The sequence below is a fragment of the Centruroides vittatus genome, unplaced genomic scaffold (assembly GCF_030686945.1).
Source record: "Centruroides vittatus isolate TY-2023 unplaced genomic scaffold, ASM3068694v2 contig_377, whole genome shotgun sequence".
In the NCBI taxonomy this organism is placed as follows: Eukaryota; Metazoa; Arthropoda; class Arachnida; order Scorpiones; family Buthidae; genus Centruroides; species Centruroides vittatus.
In genome coordinates, this window is record NW_027122198.1 from 1,587,783 (window position 1) to 1,602,576 (window position 14,794).

The following is a 14,794-nucleotide window of genomic DNA, read 5'->3' on the forward strand; positions in this document are numbered from 1 at the left end:
CATATTAACTATATATATATACAGGGTTCCTGCGCACCTGGAAAGTCAGGGAAAGTCAGGGATTTTCATTAGTTTTGGAAAAAGTCATGGAAAGTCAGGGAATTTGTCGAAAACTGTCAAAAAGTCAGGGAATTTGTCTCCTTAACTGCCTTGTTGATTTCGTTTGCTGAATATGGCTGATTAAGCATAGCCATCTGCAGGCGGCAAGAAGTAATGCTGCAATCTTTAATAAGAAAATATACCAAAATCCGTTTTGAATCTGAAATGGCTCTTTTCACCGTTCCGAAGCCATATAATTTTACAGTTGTGGATTAATAACAGGATAAACTACTATTATGTAATAGTGTTTAATTTTTAATTTTAATAATTCAGCGATTATAAAAAGATGAATTTGTTAATTAGAATAAAAAATAACTAATTAAAAAGTAGTTTACAAACTTTTAAAACTTGAAATCGTAATTTATTAGATTGTTCACTTCAAAATAGCTAAATAGATCAGTAAAAATCTGTGATTTAGTTGTTTTTCCATGTTTAAAACATTACTATACAACATAAAAAATTATAAATAGCTACCCGACATTTACAGTAAAATGCTGGTGCTGACTAGTAGTTTTTTACATTTGTTGTTACAACTTTCCTTGAAAAGAACTGTACTACAAGCGTATTTTTCCCCCTCTCCCGTTAATTTCCGCAACTTCGATACATAGTTTAATAATTAGTTTAACAGAAATGATGTTGGGTAACAAATATCCACTGATTTTGGCAAATTTAGGCATCATACTTGTAATAGATATACTGTAGTTATCGTTTTGAAAATCATCTAGGTAATCCGATAGTTTAACAAATGTTAACTTGCTTATAATTAATTATAAATTTAAAAAACTGGTAAATTTAAAAAAAATTAAATTACTAAAAAATTAAAATAAATTTGATTATCTTTTGTGGAAACAACAACACAATTTTTATAGTTATGTTGCAAAAGAAAAAGATTTGTAGTTACAATTCTACTGAACTTCTATATTTTATTAACATATAATTGTAATTTCGTTTGATGTTTATTTCTGTACACTCAAACCTGTTTTTTGTGCGGTATATGAAAATTTCAATCAAATTGGAACATAATTGACTTCTGTAAAATTTTTAAAACTCTATTGGATGTTTTCTATGACATCAAGTTTTTTCATTTTTTATTAAGTAAAATTGTTTTCTCTTACCTTTTTTTCGGTTCCCTCCTATTTTAATAGCATAAAAATCAGAAACATCGTGTTAAATGTAGACTGCAGGTGCGAAATTTCATGCCTTGTTAAATGAAAGAATAACACTTCCTGCAGCTATATTTATCAAATAAAAGTATTTTTTAAAGATTACTTTTAACTTTTTATATAGTTTTTCTGTAAAACGGCTTTTTGGGATGGTGTTTATTTCGCAGGAATTATTTCCCGGCAAATTTTTTTAATGTTAGATTCGTATTTAAGTGGAAATAATTAATATAAAAAATAAACTTCTTAGAGGATTTTTTCCCCATTAGGGCAGAAAAAGGTCCAAGGAGTTAAAAAAGCAATTCCTAGTTATTTTGTATGATTTTGAGTTATTTTTCAAGTGAGACTTTTCTTATGCGGTCCCTATTCACCACATAAAAATATACTTTTTGTGTTGGGAAAACTATTTTTTATAGCTACTCGTGAAGTTTCCTGCGGTTTTTTTTTATTTTTTTATTTTTTTTAATGCGTTTTCTTTTATGTGGTCCCTATCCACTGCACAAAAACAGGTTTGAGTGCATTTATTTTATTTTATTTAAATTCTATACGTTTTAAGAATCCTAATTTTTGTAATACTATGATGTCATAGAAATACAAGTCTCACTAAAATAGAAAAACGTAAAAAAATTAAATTATTAGATGAAAAAAAGGAATGAGTAAAAATTTTTTTATAGAAACTTGAGAAATAGTCAAGACAGTGCAGCTCTCAAGATCGATCATTTGGATTGGAGTTGGATTTTCCATTGTTTGAAAAGACAATGAATACTTCTGTGAACTCGGATTCTTCGATTGATGTAAGTAAATCGGAGAATCCATTAGATCTCCCATCATAAAGCGTGGGTGATGGTCCGAAACCAATCCAGGAAATGATTGAGGGCTACCTTTTCCTTCCACAAATTAACAGTTGCCTTTCAAAAGGAGGACTTTTCTAACTCAGGAAAAACACGAGTGATATATGTTAGTGCTAGACATCAAACAGAAATCAAATGAACTTTCTTTTCCGGATTGTTCACCGAACATTGCTCCGGATTCCACTACCACCACTATGAACTTAAGACGAGAAACGAAGACAACTTTAGCTATATTGTAAGCATATTTTTACAATAAATGGGTTAAATGGTAAAGAGGTGTCTTTGTCCGTCCGTACCATGTTTCCCACAACTTATTAGTCCCTCGACTTTCCTGACGTTGGGAGAATTAACATTATCCCTTTTATTTTCCCAAAGGGAAAGAGTCGTCATATCTCACAAGCGAAACGTGAAGTTTCAAATCTTATGTTCTAATTGACGTTTGAAATTATGTTAAACCTGAGGAAGGCTATTTAAGATTGCTGAACACATTAGTTCATTTATTAAAATTTGCTATAAAAGTGAGAAAGATGGTTTGTGATATGATTTGCAATAATTATAAGATTTGTAATTAAGGGTTAAAATAGATAAATTTTGTCTGCATTCTTAAGAAAATTTAATGCGAAATTAAATAATAAATAAAAATTATTAAAAATAATTATTAAAACTCTGGCCTTTACACTGAAACCAAAATCAAAATGGCGGCAACGAAACATTTTTTTTCTTTTAACAAGTTGCCAATTCAGCTACTTTTTGCTAGATTTAGTGGATTTGTTAGAGAAGCTATAGTAAAAACTTACACTTATCCCTCTTTATATACAATCTATTTTTACACCATTTTGAAATAATGTGGTTGACAAAAGAAAACTGTTTCTTTTTTTACATAATCGATTTTTTTTTGAGGGAAAAAATGCTTTATTTGAAAATTTTTAAATTTAACTTTTTGTTAAAATTATGTTGCTGTTTAAAAAAAGTTACTCTTTTTGTTGAAAGATTTTAAAATTATGTGTTTCTAAGTCAAGAGTTCATTTTAAGTACAGTACAGTACTATTTGTATATCAAAGAATATTGATGATTGCTGAATTTTATGCTATCTTGTATTTACTAGATTTACATACAAATAATATTGATTAATAATGATTAAATAAAAAGCTCATGTGTCATTTGTAAATTGCTTATTTTTTCATTACATTGAAGTTTTGAATTCTATCAAACATTTTTCTACAAGATGTACCGGTATGTACTGTATTTTTTTAATGTGGCAGTCTCTGAAACATATCAACTGTGCAAAAAAGAGGGATAGATATACTCAATCAATGTTCACGGTAAATAAAATGCTGTTTCATTATGTCGATATTCCACACTAAGAAATGTGAAGGTCAGGGAATTTGGACAAAGTTGGTCAGGGAAAATCAGGGAAAGTCAGGGAATTCAAAACAAGAATTTGAGTAGGAACCCTGTATATAAATAATAAATATCACTAAGCTCAATGATTATATAATGAATTACCAATGATTGCCTTAAAGATCAGGCTATAATTTGGCTAATTAAATTACTTTATATTAATAATTTAATTAGCCGAATTATAGCTCAATCTTTAAGGTCATCATTGATAATTTGTCAGATTAACTATTGGACTAGAACTTGGCTAATTAATTATACAATTATTATTAGTAATTTAGACTAAAGGTATTTGTTATGTTGCTGTCTTGTGCTAAACATAATAATGAGAAATATATATTAAATTCGACTATTCTGCAAGAAAAGATTGATTTGGAATTGATCTGAAACGTGCACCTTCGCAGGTAATGTAATTGATAATTCATCTGCATGGTAAACAGAATTTGCATGTTTGAGACTCAGTTTGGCTTGATTTTTTTTTCAAAAATTCTAAATGAATTTATTTATTTTTTAAAGTTAATACACAATAGCAATATAATTGCTTACCTTTAGTCCAAATAACATAATACAGTATTTGCATTAATTAGCTAAGTACTGGCCTACTAATTAATCCAGCTATATCATTTGATCATTAGTAGTATAATCTGGACTTTCTATATATTTTCATCACGCACTGTTAAACTGATAGGATTATAATACGTGGCAATTTTTTGGAAACTGTGCAATTTCGAAGCTTCCAATATTAGACAAGTTTGTTTAATAAATACATTTATTTATTTTTTCAAGCAACAGTTTTCTATAAAAGCATAAATTATTACAAAATTAGTGATTTCTCAGCTTTCAAAAATTTAATAGTAATTAGTCTGACAACTTCCTATGTTGATTATCAGGGTGGTTATTATTAAATTTACACATTTATTATTGTACAGTACTCTCTATATATACACATTTGTGAATTTGCATTTTTAATGTTATTTAATAAAAAAAAATTATACGACACTTTTATATAATAACTTAAGTGTTTTGTTAATATGCAAAAAGATTATATAAGTTTAATATTATTTCTGTATACATTTAGTCTTATTTATTTTTATTGATTTTATTATTGAGTTTTAACTTTGATATTTGTGATAAATAGTATGCAAAATGGATTATTTAGTTTAAAATTATATAACATTTAAAAGAATATTAATGCTTCATAAATAATTAACAAAATTGTGTTTTATTGAAGCACTTTCAGATTTTTCAATTAATAGGGAAGTATAGAATATAAACAATAATAGAAGCTTAAAAGGAGTAATTTTGTCAAATATCTGAGAAAGATGTTTTGAGAAGTAGCTCTAATTTTCAAATAAGAATATTATTTAAGTTTAAAAATTATTAAGAATATGGCATAAAGTTAAAATTGTTTATGTCACCATCTATTACAAAATTTTATTAAAAATTCATTTTTATATTATTAATTATTGTAAAAATGCAAAGTCTTATTTTTGAGGTAGATGTGAGTTTTAAAAAAAATTGTAAAATGTTTATAATGAGTAAAATTTTCATTAAGCCGAACCCCACTTGAGATATACAGTCCGTAAAGAAATTATAAACTCAAGAGAAATTTTTCTGTGTTTTAATTTCTTTTCATCCACAGTCAATTGTTGCTGTATGAGATGATTTTAATTAGTCTTAAGAATATATAATGAAATAAACAAGTCTTTGTATTGTATCATTTTAATAAACAATCAAAAATTTGAATTGTTACAGTTTTTTGTTGTAAACAATTTATAAACTCAAGGGTGAAAACTGATTATTACCGTTGAATGGAACAATCCACTATGAATGTATTTATGTAAATTAGTATGTGTAACATTTTTGGTGAGTCTAAAAATTCAAACTAAAAAAGTGACAAAAATGCCAAGGGGAATAACCTAAACTGAATGTGAAATACGAAAAATCTATTTTTTTAAGGGAAAAGGATGGCCAACTTGTAAAATTGCTTCAAAACTTGGAAGATCTCAAACTGCAGTACAAAATGTACTAAAAAAAGATGACAATTATAGCAAAATTAAACGTACAGGATGAAAACCAAATCTGCAGCCTCATGACCATCGCCACATTGGTAGTCTTGCAACAAATGAATCATTGTCTACTTGTGAGATAGCTGCAGTTTTACCAACTCCAGTGTCCCACCAAACTGTGTGGAAAAGCTTGAGAAAAAATAAAACAATAAACTTTATGAAAGTGAAGTTCAAACCAAAGCTAACAGAGTACATCGGTCAAGAAGGCTGCAATGGGCAAAAGATCATGTTACCTGGACAACTGAATGGAAAAAAATAGTTTTCTCAGATGAGAAAAAGTTTAACCTGGATGGCCCGGATGGTCAAGCATATTATTGGCGTGATACAAGAAAGAATCCCAGGGTCAAATTCAGTAGACAGCAAGGTTGAGGTTCAGTAATAATCTGGGCAGCAATCGGATATGAAGGGAAAACAGATTTGGCATTTATTAATGTGCGAATGAATTCTGAGATCTACGAAGCTATGTTATATGAACATCTAATTCCATTTCGTCCTCTCATTGGTGGTCAAGACTGGATCTATCAACAGGACAATGCATCTGTTCACAAGTCAGTCAGTACTACAAAGTGGTTTCATGTGAAAAAATTGAAGTGATGGTTTGGCCAGCACATAGTCCAGACTTTAATTCCATTGAAAACTTTTGGAGTCAACTTGTGGCATTAGTTTATCGTTATGGAAAACAATACAACACATTCGATGAGCTTACAGTTGCATTGTATAATGCCTGGGACAAAATTAAACTAAGTGACATTCAAAACCTACTTGATTTAATGCCTAAACGAGTTGTGGAGATAATTGAAAACAAGGGAGGGTCCATAAAGTATTAAAAACCTACTAAATCACCCTTGAGTTTATAAATTGTTTACAACAAAAAATTGTAACAATTCAAATTTTTGATTGTTTATTAAAATGATACAATACAAAGACTTGTTTATTTCATTATATATTCTTAAGACTAATTAAAATGATCTCATATAGCAACAATTGACTGTGGATAAAAAGAAATTAAAACACAGAAAATTTTCACTTGAGTTTATAATTTCTTTACGGACTGTAGCATATGTTTTCTTCTTTCTCCCCACTCCCTTGACTTTTAACCATCAAAATTTAATAGTGTCAATGCCTCACATAGAGAAATAACCTTTATATATTGGTTCTACCAAATGTTCCCTAAATGTGAGAAATAAACAAACACACAAAATAGCTAATAAGAAGCACACCACCATTTTGGCCATGTATGTCTCAGAGGAGGATGTCCCAACATCCTGACCCCATTAAGGCTCTTGAAGCCTGTCAGATATTCAAAGCTGGAAAAAAGATTTGTGTTAATTTCAAAGATAAAGTAAGGGTTTTGTGTGCATGAGAGTTTTCTACATCTATTCAAGTGCACTTAATCTCTATATTTCATATCTGCATATGTTATAAAAGTGCATGTACTTCTGTTTTTAAATATTGTTTATATAGTTGCTTAACTCTCATATATATTATTTTGTAAATGTATGTCTTCATATATTTGTATATATTTAAATGTATTTAACCCCTTCTTGTCCGCGCGAATTTTAAAAAAAATCATAATTAATAATTAAATTATAATTAAAAATAGTCAAAACTAAAAAAAAACGAAAGAAATGTGTTAATTTTGAAGAAAACACTTCAAAGTACAATTTCCTTTTTCTCGCCTTAGCGCGAAACTTGACACTGATGAGTCATTGTTTACACAGCTGGATGACCTTGAGAACAGCTGGTGTCGTGTTTCGCGGGACATTCTCATGAAACTCTCGGGAGGAGAAGGGTAAAAAGTAGGGTGAATACTAGATGGCTGGATATTTCAAAACTTTTTTTTTTAATTACGATTTTTATTGAAATTTCCGACCCCCCCGACTTAATTAAACGTAATTATAAAAAAATCTATTAATTAAAAAAATTAAAAAACTATTGGATGTTGTTTTTTACATCAGAAAATAGCTTTAAATAACTTTACCGAAGTAAAATCGGTGCGCTAGAAGTTTAGAAGGATAAATAAAGTTCTATAAAAAAATCCCATAAAAAAACAATTAAGCGTTAATTGCCCGTCATTAAGGGTTAATTAAAATCGCAATAAAATTTTTTCGCGCGGGAAAAAATTTTTCAAAAAATTTGGGGACTGAAAATACATCCGAAAGTCCAAAAAAACATTTTTTTTTCGCCGATTTTTTTTCTCCGAGGGTCTAAAACACCATTTTCTGTGTAACGCTATGTAAACCGATCGAACTGAGTTCGATTGCGGACAGAAAGGGGTTAATGTATTCATAGATCAAAGTGATTTGTCCACATTTTGGTTTATTACACTTCTGCTGGAAATATTTTAAAGTTCTGTTGAAGGTGGTGTTGTATATTTCTTCTACCCTGGCAAAAATTTTAAAACTATTACTTTAATTCATAAATGCTTTCAGTAACTTATTTTACTGAGAATGAAATGATTAAAATCTGAAATTATCTGATTAATAAAAATATTGTATATTTTGAACGACTGTTTTAATTTAATTTCTTTTATTGTAGAGTAGCTTTTAACACGTTGACTGCCACGTGACTTTTCAGGATTCTGTTGTAAAACGCCAACTTAATTTAATTATATTATATTATTAAAAACTCTAATCAGAGTACATAGTAATAATCAAATAGCATATAGAATGTGTTTTTCTTAAAATAAAGGTATTACGAATTATCTCGTAGTTGGCTTATGTAACAGAAAGCTCTTCGCTAAAGCCAAACTACGAGTTAATTCGTGCACAGACACGATTCGTCCTGTCACTTCGCTACAGCCAATCGGAGATGTGCGTCTAAATTCATTAGTAATAAATCGGATATAGAGGCGAGCACATCACATTTACGTCTTTTTTGAGAGTGTTATTTTTTATTTATTTTTATAATCAAATTATAAATATCCCAAAATGGATAAGAAAAGACCACTGACTAAAAAACAACTTGATTACTACACTAATCTAAGTGATTCAGAATCTGACAAAATTTTTGGTGAGGATGGGGGAGTTTATTTGGCAGCGAAATGGTCCTGTTACTGTATGTAAATGGAAAGACAAACGAGAAGTCCTTACCATTTCAAACATGCACGTTGTTGAAATGGTAGAGGTGTTCAATCGCAATGGAAAATGTTCGATGAAACCGAATATAATTCGAGATTATAATCATGGAATGTCTGGCATTGACCGATCAGATCAAATGCTATCGTACTAAACAGCTCTAAGAAAGACTATTAGATGACCCAAAAAGGTTGCATTACATATTATAGAAATATATATACATAATGCGCACAAACTCTTTCAAAAAGCAACTTCTTCTAAAATAAAACTTATAAAGTTTAGAGAAGCATTCGTCAAAGCGTTGATTGGAGAAGAGATTCAACCAGTTTCAAAAAAAATTAAATTGCAGAAGCGTCACTATTTACAGAGTATCCCACCTACTCAGAAAAAACGACATCTGACAAAGCCATGTCAAATTTGTACCAAAGCTAAAAAATGCCGAGAAACGCGTTATTTCTGTCCAATCTGTCTAGAGAAGTCAGCCCTTTGCGTAGAAGATTGTTTTAAAAATTATCACAAACAATAAAAATATCGTTTTGCTTTTGATTTTGAATAAACTTTTTATAATATTTTCTGTTCGTTTAAATTTATATTTCTGTTTTATAAATTATCACAAACAATAAAAATATTGTTTTGCTTTCGATTTTAAATAAACTTTTTATGATTATATTTTCTGTTCATTTATTAATAAATGTTCTGTTCATGTAAGCCAAACTTGATTTTTTGTTCTTGCCCCTGAAGCTATCTATTTATATTTACACTGATATACTACGAATTACATCGTAGCTGCACAAATATGGCAAGGGAACAAACTAGATATAACTCGTAGGTGGCATCCTAGGCAGAAACGGTAACTACGAGTCATCTCGTAGATGGCAGTCAACGTGTTAATAAAAATCATAGTTTGTTATTATTTTAAATAATTTATAATTAAATTTTATTTATTTAAAATTTAATTTATAATTTGCTTTATTTTTAATTAGCCGGAGGCTGTTCTTCCCCTCATCATATCAACGGAGGATTATTACTCAGTTCCAGTGCATCATCAAGTAGTAACGGTTCAAGTCCTAATCGTCTTAGTCCAGAAGTATCATGGTCATCAAATCTTCAGCAGTCCAAAGTATTTATGAACATATTTGTATGTGCAGATACTGATTGAAATTGCTGATAACTGAAACCGATAATAATGTTAATTACACACTGTTTGTCTATATTTTGTATTTTCTAAAATTAGATAAAATAGTTGTTTTATAGTCAATGTTCCTCTGATAAATTTGCTGGAAATGTAGAGAGAAACTATTTTATTACTAAATATTTATTTATCTATCTGTTTTTAAAACAGTAGCTAACAAACAACTTTACCTGAACACATTCAAAATTTAAAATTGAAATAAGTATACAGTGAAACCTCACTTAATGAGCATAATTTGTTCCAGAATCATACTTGTAATACGAAACACTTATTAAGCGAAACAATTTTTTCCATGGAAATTAATGTAAAATATAATGCATTCCACGCCAAAAAAAAATACTTAAATATTTTATGTATAACGTTTATTCAAAGAAAATTATACAATATATATTGTTAAGTAGCGTGAATCATCATCGTCTTTTTTCTTAGCATGGAATGACCAACCTGGAATGCAAATTCGATTTGCAGAAAAGAAAAATGTCATAGATAATATGTCTGATAAACACACCAAACGATATGCCAAATTCTTGGGCTATGTAAAAGCTATAATTAAATATTAGAAATTAATTAATTTGATTAGAAGTAGACAGTTATGCTTCCATCTTGTATTTAATGTAATAATTATAAATAATTAATTTTTAATTTAGACATTTCTAAAATTTATTTTTGGAATTGGTCATTAAATTTAATATGAGATTGCAGCATAACTGCCTACCTCTAGTCAAATTAATTAATTTCTAATATTTAATTATAGCTTTTACATAGCTCAAGAATTTGGCCTATTGTTTGGTGTTTTTATTAAATAACTGGCTATGATTGTTGATGTTTATATGTAATATGTGTGAACACAAGCTTGGAAAAATATGTGATCACGAGCAACACTAAGATGCTAGCGGAATGAGTGTTAAACACAGACTGATGGAGCATGTGCAAAATCTGGAAATTCCCCTTTCCTGGTCATTCATTATGCAAAACATCGCTTGTTAAGTGAGTCATTTTTTAACAATTTGTTTTGCTTGTTATGTGAGGTTCCACTGTATGTAGGTTTTGAATGAATTAATTAACATAAAATAGATCTTGGGAATACAATACTAATTTTGCATTGTTGTGGAAATTCAAATTCAGTGATCACTGTTTTAATAGTCTTTGGCCAGTTACAGTTACATACACACAATTAAAAATTATAAACACATTTAAGAAATTGGAATGCCTACAGCAATGCTGAATTAATAATGTATTACAGAGATTTAGTTATGTTGATTAATTTGTTCAAAAGCAAATGTATTTACTTCAATTTCAATTTTCTCAGAACTAATATACTGTTTTTTACATAGCATAAAATTCAAAATTATGATATTTTATAATTGAGAAGCATCACTTTTTGTAAAGATTTGCAATCCCATCCAAAAAATGTAAGATATTTTTATCAGAGGATAGTCAAAATATTGCTATGCATCTATACTATATCATTTGCAATATACAAGGGTGGATCAAATATGAACGGTAATTTTTTTTAGACATTTATTGATTAATAATATACATAAGTGAAAACTTTAGTTCTTCTCTACATATCCTCCTGCAAGCTCTACACACTTTTGCCAACAATTTGGAAGCTTCAATCTCCCTCTCTCATAAAAAGATTGAGGGTGAGTTATGAGCCAATTGCGCACGTGCTCCTTGACTTCTTCATTGTTTGCGAATCATTTTCCTCCAAGTGATTCCTTCTAGAGTAAGAGCAAAAAATAGTCACAGGAGAACAAGTCTGGACTATAAGGAGGGTGTTTGAGGGTTTCCCAGTCCATTTCTTTCAATTTATTCCTTGTCAAGAGCACGGTGTGAGGCCTGGCATTGTCATGAAGAAGGATGACATTTCTGATAGGCATACCTTGTCTTTTGCTTCGATAGGCAGCTTTTACTGACTGTAACAACTGGCAATAGTAACTCGCATTCACTATTCGTCTATCGTGAAGAAAATCAATGAGTAAAACTCCCCTTGAGTAAAAAAAAATTGTTGCAAGAACTTTTCTGGCTGAGAGATGAGTTTTGGCCTTCACTGGGCAGCCTTCATCTTTCCTTTGCCACTCTTTACTTGCCATTTTCGATTCAGGAGTGTAATGATATACTCTCGTCTTATCACATGTGACGATATGTCTCAAAAAATCCTTTCCTTGTCAAAATTGATTCAGAAGTCTTTCAGCTATCTCCAACCTGATCTGTTTTTGATTTCCAGTCAACAATCTCGGAACCCATTGGGCACTAATTTTTGTGAAGCCAAGATGATCAGTGATAACAGATTGAACACTCCCATAGCTGATACCCACTTCTGATGAAATTTCTTTAACAGTTAACTGGCAATCACATTCAATAAGCTCTTGAACAGCATGGATGTTGCCATCTGTAAGGCTTGTCCTTGGGCGTTGATCATGACCTTCGTTTTCGACACATTTTCGCCCACCTTTAAATTCTCTGGTCCATGTATACACACGATTCTGAGACAGTGTACTGTCCCCAAACTGTGCCTTCAATCAACTAAAAATTTCCGAGGGTTTAACACCCTTATTAGTTAAAAACTTTATGATGATGTGTTGTGCAACAGACAAATGTACCTTTTGCTCGGTTATGGCTGTACTGACGACAGAACCGAGCACGCTCGTTAATCAAGTCAGTTCCCCCACTCCTCACAAACCAAACATCAACTGCTCTCTACATCAGGGGTGGCCAACAAGTCGATCGCGATTGATCGGTCGATCGCCAAGCCAATTTTGATCGATCGCTAGCGATATCTTGACTTAATGTATTATATTTGTAACCGACGCAACTGCATTCATGCAGTTATGACTCGACTCATAAGCAGTGAGTGCACTTCATACTGAAACACAGTGTATAAACATAGCATGTATTTCACACTTCTCCTCCCCACTTAGACTATGCCGATGACAACAAGTCGATCGCGACACATTTTTATGATAAAAAGTAGATCTTACATGCACAAAAGTTGGCCACCCCTGCTCTACATCATCTAGCTAGGAACTGCATGTTAAGCAGAATAGCAAAATTACCATTTATATTTGATTTACCCTTATAGATGCACAGTGACTTTTTGATTAAGCTGTGTGACATATGAATAATATTGATAATTAACAAAACCCACTAGCAAATAATTAATAGACCATCAAAATACCCCTAATGAGATAATTTATTTAAAGCTAAACTAACATTTTTAGCCTATTCAATAGGCCATTCTCAGGTTAAATGAGAAAATTAGAACAATGGTGTTCTAAAATGGAATACAGTATTTACTCGGGTATAAGACGATTTCATACATAGGACGAGGTGTGACTTTAAAGATCAAAATAAATCAAATTAAATATATTAATAGAATTCTAATTTTATTTCGTTAACCACAAATAAAATATTATCAAATGCATGTATTGTCTTGCAAAAATTACTAGCATTTTAAACTTTAAGGAAAAATCTTGTAAAATCAATAATATAACTTGTTCATATAAAGCTTTGCAATCGGAAATCTTTTTTCCAATTCTTTACAGTCTAATCCACTCTCTATTGATTACACTTATGAGTTTCTCTGAATTATGGTTTTCGAATAATCATTTGTTTTCTGGGAATAGATTAAAACTTATATTGGGCTCCTGTGTAATTTTGAAATTTTGTTTGTTTGCTTTGTTAAGTTATGGCAACACAACACTTGGGCGATCTGCCTCAGGTCATACCTTCCAGGGGGGTCTTTTTAACTGACCTCTATTCAGGCATTACAGATGTGGAGAAAACCCAGAAAACTCCATGTGGCCAGCCTGTCCTGGCAAAGTGTGAACCCATGACTGAAATCTCGATGTTCAGGGAACAGAAGAACTGCTTGACCAGTGGTGAGCCGATTTTGGAATTTCAATTTGGAATTCAATTCAAAAGCTTTGCTTTTCCTATTGATATTCACCTTTACTCCTGACAATACACGAGAACGATTCAAACGGCCCAGATAAAATAGTTTTGTTTTTAAACACCAGAGAGTGAGCATCCAGTAAAAAATGCAAAGATGGTTCACAAAAATTATTGCAAAAACACAAAGAATCCTTCGCTCGTGCATATAGAATAACCTGGGTTTTTTAAGCAGTGAAAAATTAATAAAAACCTTGTTTTATATACAAGTAAATATGGTATATAAATTTAAATACAAAAAATAACAGACGATAAGAATATAACAAAAAATATATATGTAAAAATACAAAATAAAACATAAAATATGTTATTATATATCATGTAATAATATTGTAAATAAACAGAATACCAAAAATGTAAAATTAAGGCATAAGTTAGAAGTTCTTAAAAAACTTTTAACTAAGTATTTTCATGCAGACAGTAAACGTTTAGTGTCTTTTGCATTGATGCACATATCTTGTAGGGTTGCCCTTACAAATTTCAGTTTTTTCTGTGCTCATCACTAAAGTTGGTGGAGTGTAAGGACTTAATAATATCTGCTTCCTCTCATTTTACTAGAGCCTTCAGCCTGCATCATCTGAAATAATGCAGTAGCATTGGATTCCTTCTTGACATTATATTTATGCTCCTTGAGCCTGATTTTTAAACTTCTTGTTGTAACACCAATGTAGTTTTCTTGATTCCTAATTGCACATTTTTATAAGGAATCCTGTACACCCCTGCTTTTCCTTCTTTATTAATGGTATCCTTGTCATTCCTTAATATCGTATAGAGGTTTGATGTTCTTTTCAAAACCATTTTTGACCCCTTACAGTCCACATTTTCTTTTATGATGACTTTTGTATTTTTGATGTATGTGAACTTTGTGATTCTATTGATATCGCCATTTGGAGTCTTTGCCGTGCCCATTTTGTAGCTTCTAATCATTCCTTTATTGTTTCTGCTCTGTATCCTAGAGTTCTGGCTACTTGCAAAATTCTATTTATCTCCTTCT

General features: G+C 30.5%; 1 protein-coding gene across 2 annotated transcripts in view; it reads left to right on the forward strand.

Moving 5' to 3' along the window:
* LOC136975643 (constitutive coactivator of PPAR-gamma-like protein 1 homolog) overlaps positions 1-14,794 on the forward strand; it is a 166,405-nt gene that overhangs the window by 77,328 nt on the left and 74,283 nt on the right. For both annotated transcript variants that reach the window (XM_067270729.1, XM_067270730.1), the window contains exon 7: positions 9,638-9,774. In XM_067270729.1, coding sequence (XP_067126830.1) covers positions 9,638-9,774 — 137 coding nt within the window. The remainder of the gene's footprint in view (positions 1-9,637; positions 9,775-14,794) is intronic.